The following is a 26,321-nucleotide window of genomic DNA, read 5'->3' as shown; positions in this document are numbered from 1 at the left end:
TCGAATTCTGGTTCTTCATTCCACTGACTGGAAAAATGCTTGCAGTTTGATTTCTTTTATAAGGCCACATTTGAGCAAGCAACACTTATAGAGATGACTTACCTAATTAGATTCAAGGAGTGATTTGCTATCTCAGCAATAGTTTTTAAATGTACAAATCTAGACAGAGAGGCATTTTGTAAACAGGTGTGAATGGCACTGCTCCATCAGGCATTAAATTGGAGCTGCTCCTGAAAAATTGTATCATTTGTGCATTTAAGTTATCAATATTTTACCAACTGCAGTATTTTCACACCAAATATTTTGTTGTGGTCTACAGCCAGTGATATTTAAGCAAAGCCTTTCACCCTTCTAATGGTGGCATGAAGCAGCCTCCTTGTGTGCTTCTCATATCTGTGAGAAGACCAAAATTATCTCCGAGGAGAACCCCAGCCTTTGAAACAGACAGCTACAAACCAGATAACGACGGAGGGAAAACACCTGATACTTACAGGCAGTTTTGCATTTCCAAAGGAGCAACAGCTATGAAAAGAGGAAACCATTTTACCTCCTGACAACTCTGCGACACTTGCACGAAAGGTTGTGCTGGGGACGTGATCACCAGCCCCGGAGAGCGCCTGCATGGCCGCTCCCCTCAGCACCGTGAGGGCAGCGGCCCCACTCCCAGCGGCGCGGGGGAGGTTTTGCTCTTCACACCTTTTCCCTAACACTCGAGTGTGAGTTTCATGCTGTAGTAGGAGAAGGTGTCTCAGGAAGAGCAGCGCATGCTGCTGGCCCCCGACTGAGCCGGGTGGGGACGGTCCGTGGTGTGCCCTCAGCCCGCCCGGCCCGGCCCCTCACGGAAAGGGCAATGCCTGCCGCGCTCCCCTCCGCCCGGCCCGGGCAGCGACCCCGGCCACGGCTCTGCTGCAGAAAGCACTCCCGTTACAGACAGGCTGCTCTGTGTTCTCAAACCATTCCCCCCCTGCATATAGGCACACAAAGTGTTTAAACGCTGAGGAAGGATTCAAGTGTTGGCCCCTCACAGGCAGGCAGGGTGGCTCAGGTTTCAGTGACAATTAGAGGAAAGGATCGCAGAACAGTCAGGGCTGGAAAGGCATCACTGGAAACCATCCAGCCCAACCAGGCAGGGTCACCTGGAGCAGGTGACACTGGAACACGTCCAGGTGGGTTTGGAATGTCTCCGGAGAGGGAGACTCCATGACCACCCCGGGCAGCTCTCCCAGTGCTCTGCCACCCTCAGTGTGTGGTCCTTCCTCATGGCGAGGTGAAACCTCTTCTGTTTTACTTTATGGCCATTGCTCCTCATTCTGTTTCTGGACACCACTAAAAAGAGTATTGTACCATCAGCTGACACCCACTTTGTAGATATTTATAAGCGTTAATTACATCCTCTCTCAGTCTTCTCCAGACTTAACAGGCCCAGCTCCCCCAGTGTCTCCTCATCAGAGATGCTCCATTCCCTTAATCATCTTTGTGCCCTCCACTGGATCCACTCCAGGAGCTCCACATCTCTCTGTACTGGGGAGCCCAGAACTGGACACAGCAGATCAGATGTGGCCTCAGTAGGGCCAAGCAGAGGGGCAGGATCATCTCCCTCAACCAGTCAAGAGAATGGTTTTGGATCTGCTGACAAAGTGAATCATTCAACAGATGAAGGGCTTGAGGGAAGAAGATAATTTTTCAGCCACAAGTAGCGGACCTGAGGAGGATAAAAACAACACAGAAAATGGCCAGCAAAAGCTAAATACACGCCAACTGTTCAGACGGTTTTCAAATTAAGAAAGACCCATATTGTTAAAGTAAAACACCATTTTATTTGTTTTATTAGAAACATTGCACAGAGAGGCAGAGCTTCTCACAAGCACGTGTGAGCCCGTGTCTCCCTGGAGGGTTAGTGTCTCTGGCTATACACTGTTAGGACCTTTGGCAGAGCCAAGCACAGCTGCCAAGAGGGGCATGCACAGCGCAGGGGAGCAAACTGCAGCAGGGCTCTGGCAGGGAAAGGGCAAGTCAAGGGTAGCTAGGAAATTCAGGTTTTCTAGGATTACAGTAAAATGAAGAGCAAAAAAGGCATTTCTCTGGACTTGGGTTTCTTCCATCACAGTTTTCAGTCCTCTCCACCACACAGGTTCAGCAGTGCCCTCTGGTAATCCCCTTTTGTGTCTTGCTGTAAAGCAAGGGAAGAAAAATACAAAATACATATTAGGAAACAACCACAAAATATGAAAGCATATGAATTATATTCTAAACCTGTGGGACAGCCTATGATTCACACTGAAGCCTTCTCAGCCTGGAGGAGACTATCCTGACTTTTATTTATGTGTGAAGTCAAATTATTTAATCATTCTTCCAATATAAATGCAAGGCCAAGAAGAGAGAAACTTGGGTATGAAAAAGAGTAACACAACCAAGGAAAGCTGAAGGACTTGATTCTGCTCTGTCTCACTGATCACTGCAAAAATCATAAACCAAGGGCACTATTAAAAATTGCTAATAATCTACAATTGACACCTTCAGGAAAAGATTCTGGGTTAAGATTTTGACTCAGCTTCCTCTACACAAGGAATAATGTAGCACATGCTCTTGTGAGGGTGAAGATTAGCTTTGAAACAAATGCACAAGCTCTTCACCTGTGCCCCAAGTTAGACAAAACCTAGCACCTGTAGCTCCTGTCTAATCACAGAAATGGACAAAAGTCACTAGCTAAAGAGCCTTCTCTTTGAGCACTGAAATGAAAGGGAGTAGCAATTTAGATGCTGTGTTTTCATTCAGCAATCACAGAACAATTGTCTCTTCTTGTGATCTGAGGGTAGGGATTAGTGAACAGAATTTTCCTTCAGAACACATCAGCTGATTGCACAAAGCCCACTTATACTGTCAAGTGGCTGACAGGAACTGTATCAGCTGTAGACTGAAGATAAAGATGGGTTTTCCCATAGTACATAAATAACACAATATTCTCTCTGTGGCCTCTAACACACCTCCCATGAATACTAGTGGTACCACAAATCCAATGAAGACTGCTGCAAAGGCCCATGATATAAAACCAAAGATTAAAAACTTGCCTGGATGAAATAATAGAGAGATTTTCCATATTTCCTCTTGAATTCACTCTTGATTTTCAGCATGTCAACCTCGCAGCGGGATACCATAATCCTGATCAGGACCTTGTCCCGGGTTCCCTTGCCCTACAAGCAGACACACATTTAGAGCTGCAATAGCTGAAATGGTACCATTAATTAATGGTAGGACAGCAAACTACAGGCAACCAAGATGAGCAATAAAAGACACAATTAATTAAATCTTCTAACGAAGGTCATTATTATGATCCAAAATTTGAGTATGAATGTACTTTCTCATCAGCAGGGTTTAACCAACTTGCAGTCACAAATTTAGCTTAGCACTTTTGATTCACCAGGTCTTCCTGGAATCACCTAATGCCTGTCACCAGGTATTTCTCCCTCATCCTTTTTCTTCACAAAATGTTTTGAGGTAAATTTAATATCTTATTTTAGTATTCAATAAACAGCTTTTTCTGCTATCAGCTCTTGGCTACATGGAAATTTGTGTGTCTAACTTTGCTAATTATAATCAACTGATCTAACAAAGATCTTTATAATGAGACCCTTTCCTACATTTCCCTATATCAGAGGAATCTGAATAGATAATCCAGGCTCATAAGGGTTAAAGAAAGCTTTTGAACAATATTAAGTAATTGTTAATTTATTCACATGCCAGTCACATTTCATACGAACAGAAGTTCTAACAATGACAACAAAAAAAAATAGTAGAAAGAAAAAACAGTCTTTCCTACCTTCATGGAATCATACAGCCTGTCTGCAAAATACAGCTGCTTGTTCTGAATGCACTGGACTGAAAAGAGAGAGAATAGTTAAATATCCTGCCCATACACAGGACACAGAATATTGCAGCCATTTTTAAAGCTATGATAAGTAGTCAAAATAAGGTTTTCAGCAAAAGTTCCTCCAAAAAGGGGACACAGAGAAAATATTTTTACCTGACTCACTACTCAGAAGTCATTTGGTTTAGCTTGTGACTGAACCACAGATGCTCACTTTCTTAGGAAGGGTTTCCTTCCATGAAAATGGCATCATTTTGGAATTGTATCATTTCAGAATGCCAGCCCTCCTCCACAGCTCCCAGTTCATGGTTCCACTTCTAGAAATCTCTCCTCTGGAAACACTCCTTGTATACTCATCCATGAGAAGCCTCCTTTTTAAGGCTGAGCTCTGTTTATACTCCATTTGCACTACACAGCTCTCAGTTCACCCTCAGCCTGAAATGGATTTTCCCCTTAAAGAATTCCCCCTTAAACACAGTGACATCCTTGTCATCTTCACCTCATGGCACAGTATCAGCCTCACACCCTGCCTCCCTATTTCAGAGAATTCAGTGCCAAATCAGCTCTTTGATTAGCCCCTACCACCCCTCACTGCCTGCCTGTCTTCTCTCTCACACACATGCTGTTTTCTCTCCAGCCTATGTGGGTACTGAATAATTTCAACCTTTTTGTTTGCCTGGGGAAACAAACATTAAGCCTGTCCATCAAATAAAAGTGGAACTAACAGCAGATCACAACACACATGCATTTTCATTTTAATTGGAAAGCAAAGTTTATATCTTGCAGAGGGCAAAAATAAGCTGCTTTTCAATATCTGCAATACTCTAAAATACACCAGTGGATCCAACAACACCAGTATGTGCAGCTAATTTCTCACCCAGCAGGGTGAATCTAGGTCCTACCTTTATCATGATACATTGCAAGAGCCCTGAAAGATCCTGCATAAAGACAGTCTTTACTTCAGGGAAACTTACCAAGATTAAGAAAGGCATTCTCCAAATCTCCCTTAACCTCCTTCTTGATGCTCTCCAACATATCATATGGGCTGTAGCTCTTGTACCTGTCAAACACTGGCACAGAAAAGAAAGCAGGTGAACTCAAAACCAGACCAAGAACTGGCAGAAATAACCACCCAAAGCATGAACACAGACACAAGAATGTAGAGACACATGATTAATAAATATCCATGCAAGTCCTTCTGAGAATCTCATCTTAAATACAAGCAGAAGTTTGTACAGGTCCCATGCTGTGACCTTTTTGTTTTTCTTGAACATCTCCATAATCTGGGAAAATACCATCTTAATCCTGTACTGGTATTTTTTGAAACACAGTGATTTAATGACTGAAAGACACTAAAAATCTTCAAATGGCTTTTCCCATGTGCTGCTTTACAGTATCAGAGCTGCTTTTGGGTCTTCACTGGCAGATTTAAGCACATGATATAGCTAAGCTACCCTGGCACAGAGGTAGAAGCTAAAGGACTTCTCAAGGTATCCTGCATCCATATTTTCTAGGTTTGCAACATCTTTGTTTTCAGTGTATGTGACATATAATTGAGCATTGCTACACCTATGTAAAAAAGAGGTGTACACACTTAAAATGTGAGATCAACACACCCACAGAAATAACTAGATTTTCTTTAAAAATAAACACCTTGGACATGAATTAAGATTTATGACATCTCCTATGTTTTTGAGTGCTGTTCACAATCATTTCAATTGTACCTGGGACAAAATCATTACCATTTTGTTATAACTTTCTCTTACAGGAAAAAAAAAATAGTCTGTCTCTTGAACAGTACCTTTCTGCAGGTGGGGAACACTTCTTTCAGTCATAATGTTGATCCACTTGGGGACATCAGTTCCCTTTCTCTTCACACCAGCATCATAGAGGTCCTGGGGTTAGAAAGAAAATCACAAAAAATCAGGAGTTGCACAAGAAGCCATGGCAGATGTATACAATTTCCTTATGGGAAAAACAAGCACTACTGGAACTCTGTCTGTGGGAGAAACACACAAGGACACATGGTTGGGCAGGTCACCAGGACAACACTTAAGGACCTAAATCTGACACTAAGACTAATTGCTTTGTATTCACCTCTGGCTACAGCTTTACTCTGTATTTAGCTCTGTTTACCTCAGCAGAACTGCTCTTGACAGATGCAGATGTAACAAACAAGCACTAACAGCCACTAAGTTCACTGCAATGGATGTATTTCCTTTTGTTAAAGGCCCTCTCCATGTATCTAAAGGAAATATCAGAAAGCTTCTGTATAGTGGGTAAGTACTCTGTGAAAATTGATACCTGAAGGCATCAGGATTGCAAGTGGCAGATTCACTGACACCATGCAAACATCACTGTGCAGGACAATCTGAAATACACACACCTACTTCACAAATGCTCTCCACTTTCAGTATGTTTATGTTCAATATGCCCCAAAGCCTGACCAACTGGAGATATTTCATGGTCACTACCAGCACTTACCCTGGCATCTTGGTCAATCAGCTCATAATCAATCACAGAGGTATCTTCACACCTTTTGCCCTTCAAACAAGATATCAGCATTTTAGAAAGGTTTCATAGAAAGCAAGCAGTTTGCTATACATATATTCAGGTTTTTTTTTTTCTTTTTTTAACCTGAATTTGCTAAATGCATACTCCACCCCCATTATGAAGCTAATGCTGTGAATGCTGCATTTCTGTTAAAATACTTTGCCCTTTAACGTTTGAATATTTTTCCCCCTCAAAGGTCAGTGAAAATACAGAGAAATTTAAGAGTGCATCAGAAACCCAATTGTTTCACTGGCAGCCACCCCTCAGGCACGTTAGAGCAAGTGGGAAACTTTGAACAGCCCTACCTTGGCCAGGGCAACCATTAGCTTGCGGAAGTCACCAGACGTGTCTGATATGATGTCCTTTTCCAGCTCTGTCTTGTACACTAGAAAACAAAGAGTTCTTTTCAGGCAAAAGGGTGTCTCACAAATACTCCTTTGCAAGAAAAAGGGCTGCTAATTACTGTGCTTTATGCACATGAACAGCTACACTCTAAGTCAGGTGTGGAGGACAATGAAAAGCCCACGCTTCCCTACATCAAACCCAGCACTGCTACCAGCTAGTCATGAGTTCCATGCAATCAGTCTCTCGTGGAAAGCTTACCAAAAACTTCATTTAGAGCCAACTTGTATTAGTAGCAAATAGCCTACAGTCTGTTTGCTACCAAGCAACAAGATGCAACTATATAAATCACACAAATGTCCAGAACACCAGTACAAAACAGCAGAGAACCAAAGCAGACTTGAGTTTGCTTTCTAATAATGAAATTCACACTGAGGGGAATTTATCCAAGTAATTTAGTGTAGGAGACATAGTACATGGAAACTTGCAAAGTAAACTCACTTTCCCTGTAGACTCTGTTGATTTCACTGAGCTCCTGGTTTGTTCGGGAGCAGATGATTTCAATGAGTGTGTCTTCATCAGTTCCCAGCCCCTGCAACACAAACAGGGCTCACTTAGGAGCTAGCAATGAACAGGAATGTTTAAATGGTTTAAAAACATTTTACAGACATCTCCTCTCTCCCACTCTAACAGTTTAGGGATATTTTTTACCAACTGCTCTTGAGAAAAACAGATGGAATATTTCTAGTGGCTTAGAGATCCTGTAGATGCTCTCTCTGGGCAATGTGCATTTTCTGTGAGTGTCTAACAGTGGCCTCTTCACCAGCAGAACTGGAGAAGGTCTGTTTATCATGACCTGTGTGATTTTTTTTTTTTTTTTTTTAAATTCACTGGGAGCATGGGAAGAAACTCCAGTCTTATCCTTCTGTTAGGATGCTGTTTGTTAAGCCCATCTGTAACAGAATGTCATTTTGCAGGTGGCAAAAATGGGCATAGTTTTCACAGGATTTCAAGAGAAGTAACATCCTGGGAAAATGTCTCATGCTGCAGAGTCTTGATCATGTGGAAAACAGAGGCAATTATGAGGCAAAGTGCCCTTTGGGTAAAATGTCTCCCTTGAAGGGACAAGAAAGTGGGACAGTGGGACAGCCCAAAAAAAAAAAGGAGTAAACCCAAGTAATTTTATTAACATGGCTTAAAGCTAAGAGAACTAGAAGAGCTTTCCATACAATGGCTCTAACAAGCATCTGAGGAATAAATAAAAACTAGGAACATATATCATTTTCTAAATATTTTTGAAATATTTTCAAGAATGTGTAACAGAAAAAGAATTAACTCCTTTGTGATAACTTTGCTTTCCTCAACTCTGATGCCAAAGTCATAACTTGTAATGCTCTATGTATCAGCCAAACTTAAGCTCAGGCAAATTCAGAGCATTGAGAGGTTTTGCTAATTCAGGTCAGGGAACTCCTTGGGAGCTGGGAAAAGCAACCCATGGAGAGCACAGAATATTCTGCATTTGGGACTACTCTGAGGAAATTGCTTGGTCTTTAATCCCAAAGCCCAGACTAGTCTGAGTCACAATAAATTATGGACAGGCTGTACTCAGACCAGGAGAGGGCAGCATCTGATTACTCAAACAGGGCATTTGGCCCACAGTTGAAGAGTTACCATCTCCATAGTGGGTTGGTTTTTTGGCTTTGGGGATTTAAGGAGGTTTTTTAGGGGGGTCAGGGTAGTGTGTGTGTTTATGTGATGGAGAGGGTGGTTTTGTTTCCTTATTGGTTCATTAACTCCTTTTTAATCATCTGGAGAAGTTAATTAATTGGTGTTACTGATACGTTCTAAATTTCAGACATAACTTAGTACTTGTCTTTAATTATTAAAAAAAACCCAAAACAACTAACTTGAACAAGAACATCCAGAATGTAAGTGATGATTAGGTAATTATAATTACAATTTCCCAACCTTAGTTTGCTTACAAAGGTGACTGTACTGGCATGAGCAGCTCTCAAGTCTTGTTTCAGTGACCTACAGAGCAGTTATTTCTTTCTGCAGAGACTGCTGTTGATGCCCCATCTTCTTTATCTTCTACACAGAGCAGCTCTGGTACAGGATGTTCTTTCCACATCAATGATATGATCCAGTAACTGGAAATTACTGTTTAAGCCTATAAATGGCAGCAGAGGATCTGATGGCTCCTGCTAACAGCTGCTCTCTTAAAGGTTTCTCATACTATAAACCTGTGCATTGCTTGTAAGAGCAGTCAGCAAAGCAGCCAGGCTGTTACTGCTGAACTGACAAGAATTAATTTTTCCTTAAAGAGAGGATTTAATTAAGAGCTTTAAAACCACACAGTTCCATGATTTCTCTCATTTTGGATATCTTGCAGCTGGATATTTAAATGGTAGCACTAAAAAAAATAATCAATTTGAAAATCATGACCCTGGATATGAAGTCCGTGTTCTTTCCCAAAACAGTGACATCATCAACAATGTTAAATTTCAAAGCTTATTTACCTTCATGGAAGCTTTCAATTCAGAGGCATCATACTGTGCTGGTGTCTTCAGCAAGCCCAAGATCACTGCCTCCAAATGACCTGAGAGAGCAGACTTGAGTGCTGCAGAAAGCTCCTGTAAAATAGATGGGACGATGGAAGAAAAGAAATTAAAGCTCATTTCTGATCTTCAGAGAATTTAACCTGCAGGCTCTAAGTCTCCAAGCCTGCAGCAGTGTTTCTTACACAACTGACAAGAAACCAGAAACATAAAGAGCTTTCTGGCTGTGAAAGCCTAAGAAAGAAATTAGGGCAAAGGAATTTTTTTTCTAATCCTCTGAAAATAAGAAGAAATGCACAAGTGCTAGAAAGCACAGTGCAGACACATCTGAACAGCTTCACTCCAGTCCTGAAGCAGTGATGCTTTGCTGCAGCTAATAAGCACAGATGGATCTGGGTTTGACTCACTGTGGTCACTGCTTCTCCATCATACTCCCACAGTTTTCCCAGCAGCACTGTATTAAATGTGGTTTTCCTCTTATCCCAGCCCTTTACTAGCTAAGACACTGGAAAATTGACTGCACACTTACTCCACCATAAGGCCCAGCTCCCAGCCAGATATCTGAGGAGATAAAAAAATCATCCCTGAGCATTGAAAAATTATGCCTGTCTTCTAGGAAACTATCAGAAGCTTATGGCCTAAATCCCTCTTGTTAATTGCCAGTCAGCCCTAAGAAAAAAACCAGCCAGGGATGTTCACTGCAGAGGATGCAAATCTGCACCAGTCAGAGCCCATGTCCTTGTATGGGTTTCAGATGCAATCTGAATTATGCTAGTATCAGCCTCCCTGCAGCGTAGGTTACAAAGCTGAAATCCCCAGGATCAAGTCTGGGGTTCACACAGATCCATGGATTCCCTAAGCTGAAGTCAAATCTGTAGCATTCAGAAGGGAATTGCTGCATTTCAGTTGCTGGTTTCTCACTAACAATCACTGAGCTGGAGAGGCAGGAGAAAAGGGGGTACAGAAAGTGACCTCAGCTGCATTGCAGAGAAGTTTGTGCCAGAAAGATAATGAGCCCAGGCCTTTAATTAATTTCCAGAGTCACCCACTTAATCCAGGGCACTAATTTATGCTAATACTGTGTGCACCTACTGCATGGATTGACCAAGGGAGGCAAGGGGGGTTTGGGGCATCTGGCTGCTTTAGACCTAGAAACATTTTAGTATAAGCACTCCATGTGGGATACAATGCTCCAGCCTTTATTTGGGTGAAAACAGGTTCTTCAGAACTGCCACAGGAAAGAGCACGTCTCTGTAGTAAATTTTAAGGAACAAATTGCTCAGAGAAGTTGTGGCTGACTTATCCCTGAAAATGTTTAAAAGGCTAAGCCAGGATGGGGCTTTGAGCAACCTGATCTAGTGGAAGTGTCCATCTTGGGCACCTACAGTCCCTTCCAACCTAAACCAAGAGTTTCCATCAGACACTGCTCATCCCAAAGGAGTTAAAAGAGAGCTAGACTATGTGACATTTAAAATTATGATCTCTTGATAGATCCTGCAACACACAAAGCAAGCAGCCTAGTACAGCACAACACATTGCCAACAAAATCTGCACAACTGCTTGCAAAGAAAACCATCAGACACTGTCCCTAGAAGATATACCTACGTGTCTTTTCATATCCCACTTCCTCCTCTCATGTTTATCTGAGTGGTTTCTACTGCACATTTCCATTGTTTATACGACTGTTTTATTCTTTGGTACTTGTTAAACTTCTGATAAATTCACTTTGTTCTTGGGTCGCAGCAAGGGAAAAAAGTGAGAGAGAAACATGAAAAAAGTTGCAGATTTTCTTGACTGTGCATTTTTGTGGTCATGCAGAACATTTAACAAAGCTTTAAGTGACACACTTCATGACTGGGGTCCATTTATGTGCAGATTGTCCCAGTGTCCCCAGGGCAGGAGGTGCAGGCGTGTGCACACATGCACGTGTCCAACCTGGCTGTGCCTCTGCATGTGCCTCTATCAGTCATGCAGAAAAGCTGGTGAACTCTAAAAATTTAACTCTACATTTACATTTGGGCTCACATGAGTATTCTGGGATGCTACTTGAGGACTACCATTTGGGGTCTGGCAAACCTGGAAGAGATACGTTTATCATAATCTGAACTCTATATAAAGTTTCCTCTTTTTCACTGGCACAAAACTTCAAACATGATAAGATTCTCAAAACTTCAAAAGAGATCTCTTGCCTCCCAGACAGCAAGACTCATTTTGCAGAATTCTGCATACATCTTACAGATTTCTCTCCATCAATAGATCAGTACCTAAGGTATTTCTGCCAGGATAATTTTTAATGACAGTTCAACTCATTACATCACTATCCCACAGCTGCAGTGCTCATGGCACAACTGACTGCAGTCCTTTCTCAGCTAAACTAGCTGTGTGAAAAGAAACAGAACACTTCCCTTATGCTGAGTTGTCTTAAAAAAATAAACAAAAAATCCAACACCACCCAAAAAAATATAAACCAAACAAAAGTAAAAAAAACCAAACCAATCCCCTAAAGGATCTCTTTCATTTTTTCCTTCAAATGGAGGCACTTCATGCCAGTGACTCCTCAGTATTTTTAGCACATTTCACCAGGGAATCCTGTGGGTCCCAATGTGATTTCTGAAGGTGCAAGGAAACCACCATCTCCAACAGAGTGCAGTCCCAACTGTGCATATTCAACATATTTCAAAGTTCTACCAGTCCTAAACTGTGACAGCATGGACAAAGTAGATGCGTCTTCAATTTCAGTGAAAAGACAAACCCTGAAAAATCTAATTGTCCACAAGAAAAATATTGAATAATAACTATTCCTTCATATTTTACTACCTTTTTGGTTCTCCTCTGATAGGCAAAAGCAATGTCCTGCCTCTGTTCATTGCTGCGGTTTGTCAGGATGTTGATGATGGTGACCTCATCCACACCTACAAAGACACAAGACAGAGAGTTAGAGAAGCTTTCTTGTCCCTGTTCTTGTATCAGGATGTTCCCCAACACTCCCAACACAGCCCATGTGCTGTCTGGAGCAGAGCTCAGCAGCTTTCACTAGTTAATGTTTATCCTGCTCTGGCTGTGGGAAAAAGCCACCAATTAGAGCCCAGACTGCTGATGGGATGCAGATCTTAGGACACACCTCCAAGTCTAGTTTGTGACCAGCTTTGCCACTGTCTTGTGCTTTACTTATGTGTCTGTGCATTACTTTTCAAGCACTCAGAATTCTGGAAAAAGCTGCTCAGAAACATAGACTTTAAAACTTGCACTTACTAAAGCCTGTCCTGCCATTTTAGTGGAGTTCTTTTTTTCAATGAAGACTTCTTAATAAAGCAGTTATGCTTTCTATTTAAGTCATTTAATCCATCACTCCAAACATGAAAACAGGAAAATAAACAAGTATATTTAATTCAGTACATTTCAGAGGTTCAAAAGACAGAAGGGATTTTTGACACTAGAAGAATTAAGTATGTGCTCCTCCTATTGAAATCACTGGAAGATCCATGCTGAGCTGTAACTGACACACCTAGAGGATGTGGATGCTCAAACTCCCAACTTATCTTTTAAGTAAGTGAACTACACATCAGCAAAGGTTTCAAGGGAACCATTCCAAATCCATGCACTTCAGTGCAACTGCCAGCTTTTGAAGCAAACAGGTGGCTCTAATCTAGAGGTCAGAACAAGCCCAGGTCTTCACTTGAGCTCTCTTTGTTTAATGAAAGTATTATGAATCACTTCTTGCACACACATCAGTGTAAAAGATGATTTCTTGATAAAAAACCCCAGAAAGTAAGGACTGGATCAGTAGCTCCTAGCAGGACTCAGATCCCTGCCAGAATCCAGCTACATTTATTTTCCCTATTACCCAAAGTAACCTGAAACAAAGAACTGCAACTGATATTATAAAAATAAATCATATAAAGTAGGAATCTGGCAAAAAACCTGCAAGAGTCTAAAATTATAAGTCTAATCCAAAAATTCTCTCTCTTTCTTCACCACATTTTTCATGATGAAATACTCCATTTGGTAGCCTCGTGTCCTTAGCTTGTGCTGAGGCAGACCTACATCAGTGCTCTTATTCACACAAGCTTGGCCTGCAAATGATGTCATAAGGTCCTGGAAAGCATAATGTGTCCAAGTTACAAACTCTGACTTGAAAACAGGCTGACTGCACATTTCAGCCATAATCTACTCCTGCACATTTTAAAGTGTTCCCACATTATAAAAGAAAACAAATTCTCCCTGTCCAGAAATGGCCACACACAGACATTGAGCTTTTCAGCTGTTGCAGGCCCACAGTACAAGCCAATGTCTTTTTAATAAATTCTGAATTTAAACAATTCTTGGCATTCAAAAAAGCAAATGACATTTTCAAGTAGTACCACAATTGCTACAGATTAGAAGCCCACAAATGACTGACTGCATCCAAGTTTCTAGTACACATGCCATGGAAATATGAAGTTAACTCATTGCTCTGGCATTCAGTGGAAAGTAAAGGCTTGTACTTCATTCACACTGGGGAATCATGCTGCACACACAGGATGCTGACTCACTGCTGCTGAGGTGGGGCAGAGCAGGACAGCAGCTCCAACACTTTCCTTTGCTGTTTGCTAAAGTCCCTGAAAGTTTCAAGCAATGAAACAGAGTTTATTTTCAAATTTATTCTGGCTAGGCAGGTTTTATCCCTGTATTTCTATCAATGGGGAATGGAAAGAAAAATTCTGCTTAATAACAGCTGTCCTTGTGAAAGAGGCAATGTGTGGTGGCATTGGTAAGATCACAGTGTTGGAGCTCAGTCAGCAAAAATGAGGAAATGAAAAAGAATGGGGTCAGAGGGAAAAATTTAGATAAAACAAGACCATAATTTCAGCTCTGCTATTTTGCTTAGCAAGGGTTCACCAAACCCAAACCACATTGCAATGAGATATTTCTTTAGTGACAGTTTTAATATTTGGAATATGTGACTGACGCAGTTTGGTGGATTTCAGGCACTGCCCTCTTTCACCAGCAAACCAGCAGATATCTTCTAAAAACTTCATCATCTTAAAAACTCTGTCTAAAGTTATGGGCATGTTGGATATACTACATAAACAGAAGATCTTTCTCTAAGATTGAGCTGACTGGTTTACATGTCACCATTGTTTTAGCAGTTTCTGGGTATAATGAATTTATTGCAGATCTATGTTCTAAGCCCTTTCCTACAACAAGCCTGTGCCTGAATTCTGCCAGCCATGGAATAAAAAATTATCCCATGAGACCTCAATAAAGGCTGCAAATGACAAATATTCACAACCTAGTCTGACAAAATGATTTAACTAGTACTTGAGACACACAAAGTGTCAATGCCAGGAAACACCTCTGAAACAGGAGAGGCAGTTCAGCAGTTGTCTTTGCTACAAGAAAAAAAAGAACAGGAAATCTAACATAAGCTCTGTTATGCTCTTCCAGATAGTTTCTTCTGCTTGGGTTCATGTACATCAGCTAATCTATACACAGAGCACAGTAGAGCATTATACAGAAATTAAACAGCTTCTTGTCATATGCAGCAAAAAGCCAACCCTTACAAAGGACATGCCAAGGCATTAAATGAATTTGCTGCAGAAACACTAAAAAGCAAAAAAATGAAACACAGCCATAGCATTTATACCAAAAGGAACAAGCCAGAACTGTAACAAGTTATTTGCATTATGCAACCTCTAGGTTGAACAACTGCTAACTACAAGGTTTTATATGACCTGGAGACATTTTTGCACATTTCCCTTCCTAGGCTGGTGGATATATAAAAACCCCCTGCATTTAATTCAGCTCCACTCAAAGCCCTGCAAAGGGCTGGACAATGTATTTGTGCAGTTTAGTTTTTGCAGGTAGATCTAAGCCCAAATAAACACATCACAGTATTTTCCAGAGGTCCCCACAGATGAACAGATGGCTTAGCAACCTCTGAGGGATTAATCTGAAGAGTGTGAATGAATGCTGAAATATTTAGATATTACATAGAGCAGAACAGTCACACACTCTGCTCTAGTTCTTTTCCCTAAACCAAATACACAGCTGTTGTTCAGGCAGTAAAATAAGGTTTAGCCATTTTACACAAGAATCACTAAAATGGAGATTCATTACTGTAATTCTGGGAGTTTCCATTACCATATAATAATCACCATATAATTATTTATATGGTAACTCTCCCAACCTGGCCTGCCCTGATGGCAAACACCAGACTTCAGGCACTGTTTATACAAGGTATTGCCAGAGATAAGACTCCACTAGATATCACTTCCAAGGCACTGCTGCAATTTCCAAGATATTGGAAAGACTGCTTTGGTGAGTGTGAAATACAGGCCCATTACAGCATGTACAGACCTCCATTTTCAACACCAAGAAAGCCCAAGGGTTCAGATACCAGGGGTCCTTTATCCTGTAGAAAGTAAAGCCCCCCAAAAGGGTTTTACATGCCTGGTTTGGTTTTTTTTAAGATTTTCAACCACAAACCAGCTTGCATATATTTACAACTTATTTACAATATATTTACAACTTACCTTACTCACTGTTTTAACATGAACGAGTCATATTCCTCTTCATCACTCTGATAACTTACATTGCTTATTTCTACTTCCCACATCCAATGCAAACTAATTGCTACAGAAATGGTGATACTTCCTAGGAAAATGGTAGCTGCTGTGGATTTAGACAGTCTGTTCATTATGGGTGTTATATTTTTAGTTCAAAAACTACTTAGATATTTCCCAGAATTATTTTAAAACTTGTTCTTGCAGATAGCTCTTTACATCACTGTCCATAAAAACCAGCTCTTGTCTGGATGAGTTGGAATATTCATTTGAGGAAAACCCTACATATATTTTAGAGAGCTCACATTTTATCAAATCTGTTGAATTAGCAGATGAAAATATCCTGTTCCAAAGCACTCAAAGTGCAAGGAAACAGAACCTGGAAGAAGGGTCATAATGCTCCCAATACTTAATTTCCCACAAGAATACTTTCATTGTGAGATTCTTTAGGGTGGAAATCTGGTATCAAAATCATAAAGAGATTTTTCCTTTAAAGCCACCATCCCAGAATAAGTTCAGGATAACAAACTAATAAGCAGAGAGAAGCTCAAGCCTACAAACATGCAGGTCCATGAGTAAGTTCCTTATTATTCCCTCAGAGATTTGAAAATCATCTCTCTACTGAAATGTTTCCATGTAACTTCACTGCACTGCTTAATTTGCTGGGAGAAAGTGGAAAGACAACATGAGCTTGACTTTCCTGACTGGAAAAGCTTTTGTACTGCCTAGGAGATTGCAATTTCCTTTTGCAATAATTAGCAGCTTGAGAGTTCAGATGTGTGAGTTTGTACCTACCCTGAGAGTCTCATGGTGTATTTGAAATTTCTAGATTTGCCCTATAATCAGAGCTGCAAAAAATTATAGTATCTAGACAAAACTCTACATATATACAAAGCATCTGCTGCCAAATCTGATGATATATATATAACTCTCACGTCAGGGAATTAAAAAAAAAAACAAAACCAAACCATAAATAATTCAAAATCAGAACTGAACCCTCTTTAATAAGGAATTTCTCTAGTTAAATCAAGAAATCTTATGAAAGAAAGCCTTGTGCATGTTATGGAGGGGATATATTTTACATTTTATAGCAAGTCAAACACATGCTTTGCTGGCACTGATGGAAGACAGCATTTCTTTCTGATGAGAAATTGTTTGGCTTTTAAATTTCTCTCTGACATGCAGGCAAAAGAGTTGCTGGTTCCAGCTACGCCCAGCTGCTGCTCCTCTGGCCTGGAGCAAGTGTGGAAAGTGTGGCACTCCCTGTCCCAGGACAGGGCAGCATCACAGCCCCAGGAGTGCCACCAAGGCATTGCTTCAGAGCTGCACTTCACACTCCCTGCTCTCCTGATGCTTTCAATATACCACAGGGAAGCCTATCTAATATCCCAGCTCTGAGAAGTTCACATTGCCCTGCCCCTAAAATACCACAAACTCATTTCAGAAACTAGTTTTTAGGACCTTCTTTGACCCCAAATTAATACAAGATAAATGATTATTTAGTTAAAAAACCCAGGATAAAAATGTTCAAGCCACTCCTATGGTGTCTGGAGAGCTGAAAGGAAGAAATGTCCAATCCAATAATGCAGTAGAAATCCATGATTCAGAGCCCACTCCCAAAGAGCTGATGCTTCATTCTCAAGTGGCAGAAAAGAAGAAGAATTTGAAATACTGATGAGTCAAGAGAGGAAAAAAAGTGATAATCTCAACAACTCATGGCTACAAACTCAAAAGCATATTCAAAGCATACACTTACAAGGTTCAAAATCTATCTTGGTCAAGATTTCAAGGACTCCAACACCTCCTAAAGTAGGTATCCTTGAGTAAAGATATCAAAATGGTGGTGGTGAGACCCTGTCTTGTTCTGGTTCTTTCAAGCCAGCCTTCTACCTTGCCCCAGGGTGGCAGGCCCAGCCCCAGTGCTCACCTTTGGTCTTGATGGCCGTCTCCAGGGCTGCAGCGTCCCGGTCAGCATCGAAGTTGGAGTAGGCCTTCACTGTGGCATATGCACTTGGAGGGAGAGAATGCTGGAAGGAAAAGAACAACAAGTACAAAAAACCCTTCAGAGTTCAGTTGTGCAATGAATAAAACACATGGTTACCTGGTACTTAGCCCAATGTTTAAATGCAAGGACTACCACCAGGTATCTGTGAAAATGGAATTCTCCCAAGAGCCACTGGTGTCTCTTCTCCTCACGTGTACTGCCCAGAAATCCACTCACAGCAGTGCTTATTATAACACAGAATATATACAAAGAGATATTATATTTATTGCAGCAAAAACCTAACACCTTCCAAGTTTACTCACTAAACTTCAGTATTCTAAAACCTGGAATTTTCTGGCTAGATCTGAAGGAAAATGACTACGGGAAGCTAATTCCAAGAAAGTTGAAGTCTACAGTAGTTTAGATTTGAAGTCAATATTTTACTTTTGATTCCAGGTTACAAGTAATAAAGAAAAAAGAAGGAAATTGAAGATGAACAATGATAAAATCAGAAACAGTTTTGTGCACTGTCTCATGAACTTTAAAGATAACACCAAAAAAAAATCAATTTAAGGCCATAGTTCTAGAAAGCAGAAGTTATTAATAACTTTTTTTTTATTCTTGGCCTCCAGATCCTTGCTTTAAGCAGCATGAGGCTTGCAAAACCAAATGACATTTCAAATTACCACTGCTAAGAGCACAAGGACTTGCAGGTAAGCTCACTTAGTAAACAGATGCAACATTTTCCAAGTTACCAGATTTTATCAGCTGTTTATCATGGTCCTCTCCTGAGGATTATAGCTGCAAAAAGAGGGTGACCAGAACAGAGATTCAACTCTTCTCAGCTGCTTCAGTGTGAGCTAACAGCTTGTTATCACCTCCCAGGGGAAGGTTAAATTAAACCACAGCTTTTCTTAGAAGCAGCTGGGTAATATTCACAAATCCCACTCTCCTGAGTTCAATTTAGAAACCTAAACCTCTGGCAGAGAGGTAGAGCTACTAGCACCTGAAATTGCCACAGCCATTTCCTAAGTGAATGAACAACTAAGCTTTCTTGGAAAAGATCCTCAGAAACTTTTGTTTCCATCTCTAACTCCAAAAGGAAGCTGGGTTCATGAACAGAACTAAGCTATCCTAATATGCCTGGAAAATTTTTTTACATGCAAATTTTTAAGAGGAGCACTTTGAAGTAAAGTTCCATGGTTTCTGACTAATTTTGACTCTATCCCTGTAGAGGTCATGCTGTTCTGTACAGATTCCTCTGGCAGCTGCCCCCGTGCCTTCTGGAGACAGTCTGTTTTATGCTGTGGAGATGGGAAGTCAAAAAAGCACCAGTAAACTGAATCATTTTCTTTTGTCTCTTACCATCAGTTCAGCCCAGCAAAGTGGCCCCAGTTTGGCCCAGAGCCACACCACAAAACACAGCCTTTGCTTTTAGTGGCAATGGAAACAGTAAATGGAGACATGCAATGCTGCCTCAGAGAAATCTGTGTGCCTGAAAGATTCCTGAGCCAGGCATCCCCCATCCTGGGGCACTGCTCACTGACCTGCACTCTGCATCATCTGCAACAAGTCACCTGGTGAGCTCAGCACCTCTCCTCCCACCCAGCTCCAAGTATTTTCTGAGTAATTTGGATGGAGTAGTTTACTGTAAAGATGGTAGCACACACTAACAAAATGCACAGCATATTTGCAATTTGGTGCCCATTTTTCCTCTGTCCCTCCACTCAAGGCATGTACCAAGTCAGAGTGAGTTTCCCTGACAGGTCTCATCAGGGTGATTGTCTATGAAAAGCAGTAATTTAAATTTCAAGCTATTTAATTACTCTGGTACACTATTGTACCACAGTACTCTGTTTTCAGAGAAGACAGCTTTCAAACTGACTTTCCATTTAGTTCAGTATAAAATTCTTCACAATGTGGCAGCAAAAGTCCAGATAATGTGCAACTGTACCACCTGTCTGGGCCAAACTAAAGCAGAGGAATTGGTTTTCTCCCTATGCATTTAGTGTGCTTCAGAGGTCCTTCACCTGCTTCCTCTGAGCCTGAGAAATTTAATCCTATTAGGAAACATGAAGGAGAAGCAAGTATCACTAACAGCTGCAGAGGCTTAATTTAACCTAAAAACACCAGAACTTTTCACAATCTCTTCATCTGAGTATGCTAAAAATCTTTCTGTACTCTTGTGGAGAGATCCAGAAACTGGGAGCACAGACCAACCTCAGCTCAACTCCATCCTCTCCTGGAAGGAAGGCTGAGACAATCAGGTCCTTCACCTTCACTCAAATCAGCTGCTGTACCACTGATGAGAGCACAGGGCAGCTCTGGGGTTCAGCCAGAACCATTCTATACCCTCAAGGTTAAAATTTTAAGAGAAAAATTGCTGGCCCAACTACTGTGTTTAACGTCAGTTAATTTGCTAAATCATTGCTCAGAGGAGCTGGTCTAATGCTGCAGAGCTACACAGGCCAGCTACTCAGTAATTCTGGCTTCCAGCTTAGAGCACCAAGCAGCTGCCTGAGCCTTCTGACACTGTGCAGCAGATTTCTGATGGAAATGCTGCCATGGAACAGTATTCAAATCTGACTTTTGCAACTACTTGCAAGAATCAAGGAAGAAGCATTTCTGCCCTTGAGAACAGATTGCTTAATTATTATTCCAAAAGTAATTCTCCATTGAAACACACAACCATGAAAGCTGAAGACTTGACTGTTTTTGCACTACAAAACCAGTTTTACTACTTACCTACAGTGCACTGGCCAGCTCTTTGCAACAGCTCTTCCACAAACACAGTCTGGTATAATTAATTTCGCAACAAGTACCAAAAATTGGCAAAACATTTGATTGTACCAAGCTCAGACCCGCAGCTACCAGCTGTAAGATTTATATGTGTAGCAATTTCATTAGGAATGTGATGAAATAATGCATGGATAGGATTCACTTCCTCTTCAGTAACAATAACAGAACCAGAAACCCATGGCATGATATGCTGATACCACACTGGTGATCTACCATCTAACTGCAACTCAAGAAATCAAACAAAGACTGTGGCTTTCTGGTATTTCAATAAAACTATAAACCAAGTGCAGATGTGGTGGAAAATACACAATCAAAACTAAAACAGAAAAGGAGAAAATAAGTTGGAGAAAATAATTTTTTTCAAGAGCTAGTTTGGTTTTGGTGATAACCATTACAGGAATTAGATCCCCAATATTTTTGTTCTCATAAGGTTCTCCATTTTTAACTGGGGAAAAAAATAAAATTCAGCGGGTATCAGCAAAACTGAACATATTTCCATCTTCTGTTCTCATCCTTAAGTGACTTGTTCCTTTGGAAGAAAGAGGGACACAGATGCAAAGCAGCCATTGTTTGCCCTGTGATCTCTTTGATAAGGCCAGCAGGAGGACACTGTGCTGCTGGCCAGTTAAAAGAACTCTCATTAAATCATGTAACTGTCCTATGGTTTACAGCTGGCTTGTGGATGAAAACTGGTCATTGCTGATGAGGTTTTTAGCCAATAAAAGTTTAAGGGATGTGTGGAATCTTGTAAACTGTACAGCTCAGTGCAATTGTTGCTGCAGAGTCCTGTAAAAGGAACAAGATGAGACATTTAAGTAAAACAAACTTTTATTGCTTAGATATAAGCAATACTTACATCTCCTTCAAGGCTGAGCTTGCTTAAAATTTCATGAACAGTGGACATCTTGAAAGAATGCTGGAGGAAGAGAAGAAAAAAGACAAAGTAGATTTAAATATATTTACAGTTACATCAGTGTGTCCCACCAGTCTTGAAGAACTGCAGCACTTCAAGTGACACAGCCCAAAGGATCTGCTAACACCAAGCAGGAAAGAAGATTTAAGAGTTTCCAAGCCACACCACCATTAATAATGCAACAACAAGAGGTCTTCATTCCATTGTACAATAGAAAATTCCCTAAACAAGCATTTCTGCTGCATTTTAAATACTCAGACAGGGATTTGAGAAATCTCTGCCTCAGAAACAGAGTTGCCTAAGCTGACAACTCAGTACCAGGAAAATTATCCAGAAACATTATTGCTTGGTCCAGCTCAAAGCCAAAGAATAGCAACAAGTAGTAGCATTTAAATCACACCCCCAATTCCTCAAGTACTGAGGAAATGAGTGGAGTTATTTCTTTTCTTGCAGGCATTTCACAAAACCATAACCCCATTTAATCTTTAACCCTGGATGCTGGATCTTGTGGTTTTGTTGTAGCTCTCCAGAACAAACACCAGTGAGTAACACGATTATCAGAGATGAGGTAGTAGGGACTACCTTAAAATGGTAGCTCCAAAAAGAAGAGCCATTGTGGCAGGTTAATATCAATGCTCCATTGCCAGGACCTGAACAACATCCTCCTTGTATATGCAAAAAAACCAGGGAAAATCCCAACCCTGAGATGGATTATATACCTGGCAGAAATAAACATTGATGTGATCAACGTATGTGACAACACTTTGCCTCTTTTAAACTCTGGATCCTTGTCAGGGAGCTTGCCAGAACTCTATTACTGTTTTAGTGAAAGGGTCTCTCAGCTAAGGAAAGCTTTTCCAAAGGTTGTAAGCCAGGGCCAATATTTAAAAGGCTTGATGCATTCCCAAACCCCTGCTCTCAAATTTCTCTAGAGAAAGGACAGACATTGCTACTCACACTGCTACCCAGACACCCAGGATGGCACCTGCAGCAAACATTATTTGCTGTTAAAATGAAAGCTTTTTTCCCAGGACTTTTACAGTCCAGCTGCAGGGAGCATTATCAAACAGAGCTGGGGTAGAAGAGGACAGGAGAAAGGGCAGCAGCACCTCAAAACCAGAGACATTCCACTAACTGCTACTTGAGCCTGACACCAAAAGCCCTGCTTTCAGCTGGGTGCCACGCCCGTCATTGCACACTGTCACCGGCCCCCCAGGCCAGCTCCTTGGCTCCGTGCCCCCCAGACAACTCCCAGCTATTGTGCAGCCAGTCCTGCCTGTGCCCTTTCAGCTGGTTTTCAGCTGGCTTTTAATCCATCAGTCACTCTTCTGATAGGATGGGCTTTCCTCAGGACCAGCCACCCAGGCCAATTGCCCAGGGAAACCAATCTCCTCTCAATGAACAATTCAGAGCTTGGAGAACTAGAAAGGTTTGAAATAGTTTCTTGATAATGGTGGTCTGGTTAAAACTATAGGAAAAAGTGGTTTGTTCTTATTGTTGTTTTCTTTGTTTGTTTGTTTTTAGCTCCTGTAAAGAGAAAAGCAAAGAAATCTGTTGGCAAAACCAGCTAGTGCTAGAAGAATAAAACACAGCAGCAAAATCACAGGACATTTGTAGTGTAACTGCTGTTATCTCACATTTCCTCACTTGGAACATAGAAAAAGAATCTCATATCTCCTGAAACAATCTAGGTTTAAGTAACAAAAGCAACTTTACTTCAACAAAAAATAAGATTCCAGGGGAAGAAAAATAAGACAGAGAATAAAATGACAGTCATGCACTGATATATATGAGAACAAATGTTTTTCAGGGGTAAAATCCAACCCAGGCCTTTAAAGACAGGCTGCAGAAGTTGTCATAAGCTGTTACCTGCTGTTGGCATTATAAACCATGCTGGGTAGAGGGGATTGATATATATACATCTGAGTTATGAAATTCCTAATGTTTACACTCCATAAAATGAAGATCCTGTGAGACCTTTGTACTCTGACAGTATTTCAACTATTACCAAAGATGAGCAACTGAAGTCCTTTAGTCTTTCTTGTCACAAAGAAAACACCAGTGAGAGCTGAAGCAAAGCAACTGCAGCATAACCTTTCACATGAAAAAAAACCCAAAATCACTGAACAGCTTTTTGCAAGACTACTGTTTCTAAATCAATTAAAAACCACATGGGATCAGGTTTGTTGGAACAAAACACTTGATCAGAGTCCAGGAACAGAACTAACACACCCTCACATAAAGCTGGAACTCCAGGTTCATATCACCAGAGCACAACAATGCTATAGCAACTGACTGCCCATCAACAGCAAGCTGGAAAAATAAAAAAAAAAAAAAGGGAGTTCTTGCAAGAATCTTTGCAGAGAAGGATTTTTTACCCAGAGAACAAACAGAGCTGTTGTCACACCCTGCCCTGTAAAGCAGTCGTATTTGAGAACAGACTCTCACTGTTCTCTGATGGACTGATTTTATCTGATGTAGTTTTGACAGGTTCTGGATGGGTTTGAACACGTAAAGAGAAAATACTTGCACTAGCCTGTTCTTCCTTACACTGGAAAGGAATCAAGTTTTACCTTCCAGCTGTAAACTAATACTTCAATACCTTAAGGCAAGTTTCTACAACCAATTTCTAAATGCACATTACACAATCCCCAATCATGTTATTCTGCTAAAACAGATGGCATGTTTTGACCTCAGCCCTTCCAGAAACACTGGTTACAGGTCTCTTATTATACTGGCCCAGTCTCTATTCACCAACTTATCCCTGAAACTCTTTGTTAAGGGAAGAATGTGACTTTAAAAGCAGCCCCATATCCTGATTTCCAGGGCCAGCTCACACACATTATGGAAAACCCCCCTGTGTTCCATGGAAAATTTCAGGTATGCACAAACAACTGCATTGCTCAATAAGCAGAATTAGCATTTTAAGAAGCACTCATTATACTAGGCAGAGATATGAGCAAAGGGTGTTCCCAGACATCTGAGCCAAGAAAACGGCATCCCCGGAATGAGAGAATGGAAACTCTTCCACTTGGAGCACATTTGTGTCCAAAAACTAGGGCAAGCCTGCTAACAGAGATGAAGGACAGTGAGGAAGACCTGCAGCATCTGCTGCAAATGAAACAAGGGTTCAAAATCATTCATTCATATACAGTGCTAAGCAGGAGTACAAATAGGCCAGGTTGCATCTCCCCAAATCACCCAATAAGGGTTAGCACATCATTTAAAGCCACTATTTGGAGGGGAAAAAAATCATCTTCTTTAAAGAAAAGCATTTCAAAACCCATTAAACTGCTCTACCACAAACATACTTGAACCATTTTCTTCCACAGGCATTGCTAATGACTCAGGAAGTTCCATTCCAGGAAGATACCATGCACGTACAAAATTAAGGACTTTTGTTTCTTCAAACTCAAGTTATTCTCACTTTTGAGACTGTACAAGAAAACCTCTTCAGATTTGGGGTTTTTTTTTGGTTCATCAAGGCAAACTACACCAGATATTGGCCAATGGAAACTCTACCCTCTAGGGGTGTTCATCAATACCAGCTCTAGCAGCAGAAGGCACACACAAGGATGAATCACTCAAGGGCACACTGGTTCCAGGGGTCTTTCACTCTTGACCTGTCCATTGGGGTCTGCACCTCTGTGCAGCAATAGCATTTGAACATGAACATAAGAACTCATGTTAAACAGAAGTAAAGCTGCCACGTATAAGCACACAACCCACTTGTGCGTGACTTTGCTGAAATCATTTCACTTCTCTTTCAGTTCAAATACCTGGCAACATTCCTCTGCCCTACCTCCCCTCCTCCCTCGAGGGGGAAGTGGTGTCCGAGCTGACTCAATCCAAAGGCAGCAGCAGGATCCCTGCAGTTCTGCTCGGTGGCAGGGTGGGAGGCAGAGCCCCGCCCAAGCCTGGCCGTGCGGGCAGGGAGGAGCGCGGGGCTCCGCGGGGAGCGCTCGGGCAACGCCCGGGCAGCGCTGCCCACCCGGCACTGCCCTGCCCTGCCGCCCGTGCCAGCGGCCCCGGCAGCCGCACCCTGGGCGAGAAGGGAAAGGAAGCGAAGGGGCCGCTGTCCCTGGCGGGCTCGGGCTCCGCCGTGCCCGCGGGAGCAATTCCAGCCTCGCTCCAGCTGAATGAACACCGCCTCCAGCAGCCTGGCTGGCCGGCACAGCTTCTCGGCAAGCTTCCGCACCGAGAAGCGAACTTACAGTAACATGGTCAACCCAGCCGAGCCTTTGTATACCTTAACGACGAGCAGAAATTACTATCTGGGGAAGTTTGGCGAACTTTGGGACCGGTTCCTCTTTCCTGAGCGCTGTCGCCACACCCAGAGTTGCTGCGGGGCGCACGAAGCTCCCCGAGGGCTACTTCGCCCGCGGCCCCACTGTCCCAACGCGGAACCGAGCACAGAAAAGTAACAGGCGGGCAGGGCCGGAGGAAGCGGAGCCGGGAGCGGGAGGGCGGCGGCCGCCGCAGCCACCGCCCCGCATCCTGCCGGCTCAGAGCCCGCTTCGCTCCCGCAGCAGCGGCGGCGGCTCCCGCAGCGCGACCCCCGCCCGCAGCCCCGCTGCCGCTGCCCCGCTGCTGCAGCGCTGCCGCCGAGGGCTCACCTGGCTGGGGCGGGCAGGGCGGCTCTGGCGGCGACTCGGGCGGCTCTGGCAGCAGCTGGGGCCCGCGGCAGCCCGGGCGGGGTTTTGTAGGGCCGGGCGGGTCCTTCCCGCCCCGGCGCCCCCCCCGGCACGGCGCTGACTCACCC

General features: G+C 42.1%; 1 protein-coding gene across 2 annotated transcripts; it reads right to left on the bottom strand.

Annotated features, from left to right (window-relative positions):
- Positions 1-1,794: 1,794 nt before the first annotated feature.
- Positions 1,795-26,273, bottom strand: ANXA2 (annexin A2). 2 transcript variants are annotated; one of them, XM_064388704.1, is made up of 13 exons: positions 26,176-26,273; positions 21,503-21,562; positions 17,791-17,890; positions 12,136-12,230; positions 9,280-9,393; positions 7,262-7,352; positions 6,724-6,803; positions 6,350-6,409; positions 5,667-5,760; positions 4,840-4,935; positions 3,818-3,876; positions 3,065-3,191; positions 1,795-2,166 (listed from the first exon to the last, which is right to left on the bottom strand). In XM_064388704.1, the coding sequence occupies exons 2-13, from the start codon at positions 21,548-21,550 to the stop codon at positions 2,111-2,113; spliced, it is 1,020 nt and encodes a 339-aa protein (XP_064244774.1). In that variant the 5' UTR covers positions 21,551-21,562; positions 26,176-26,273; the 3' UTR covers positions 1,795-2,110. The 2 variants fall into 2 exon arrangements, with proteins under 2 accessions (XP_064244774.1, XP_064244775.1); XM_064388705.1 differs by lacking the exon at positions 26,176-26,273 and adding an exon at positions 25,809-25,919.
- Positions 26,274-26,321: the final 48 nt, after the last annotated feature.

Source organism: Passer domesticus, chromosome 14, assembly GCF_036417665.1.
Source record: "Passer domesticus isolate bPasDom1 chromosome 14, bPasDom1.hap1, whole genome shotgun sequence".
In the NCBI taxonomy this organism is placed as follows: domain Eukaryota; kingdom Metazoa; phylum Chordata; class Aves; order Passeriformes; family Passeridae; genus Passer; species Passer domesticus.
This window is presented reverse-complemented; position numbering and strand designations above follow the sequence as displayed.

Excerpts from the sequence above, each read along its gene's own strand:
- ANXA2 (XM_064388704.1), bottom strand. The coding sequence starts at position 21,550 with ATGTCCACTGTTCATGAAATTTTAAGCAAGCTCAGCCTTGAAGGAGAT. Across the intron at positions 7,353-9,279 it reads AATTGAAAGCTTCCATGAAG|GGGCTGGGAACTGATGAAGA; the intron begins GTAAATAAGCTT and ends TTTGTGTTGCAG. Across the intron at positions 6,410-6,723 it reads TAATGGTTGCCCTGGCCAAG|GGCAAAAGGTGTGAAGATAC; the intron begins GTAGGGCTGTTC and ends TCTTGTTTGAAG.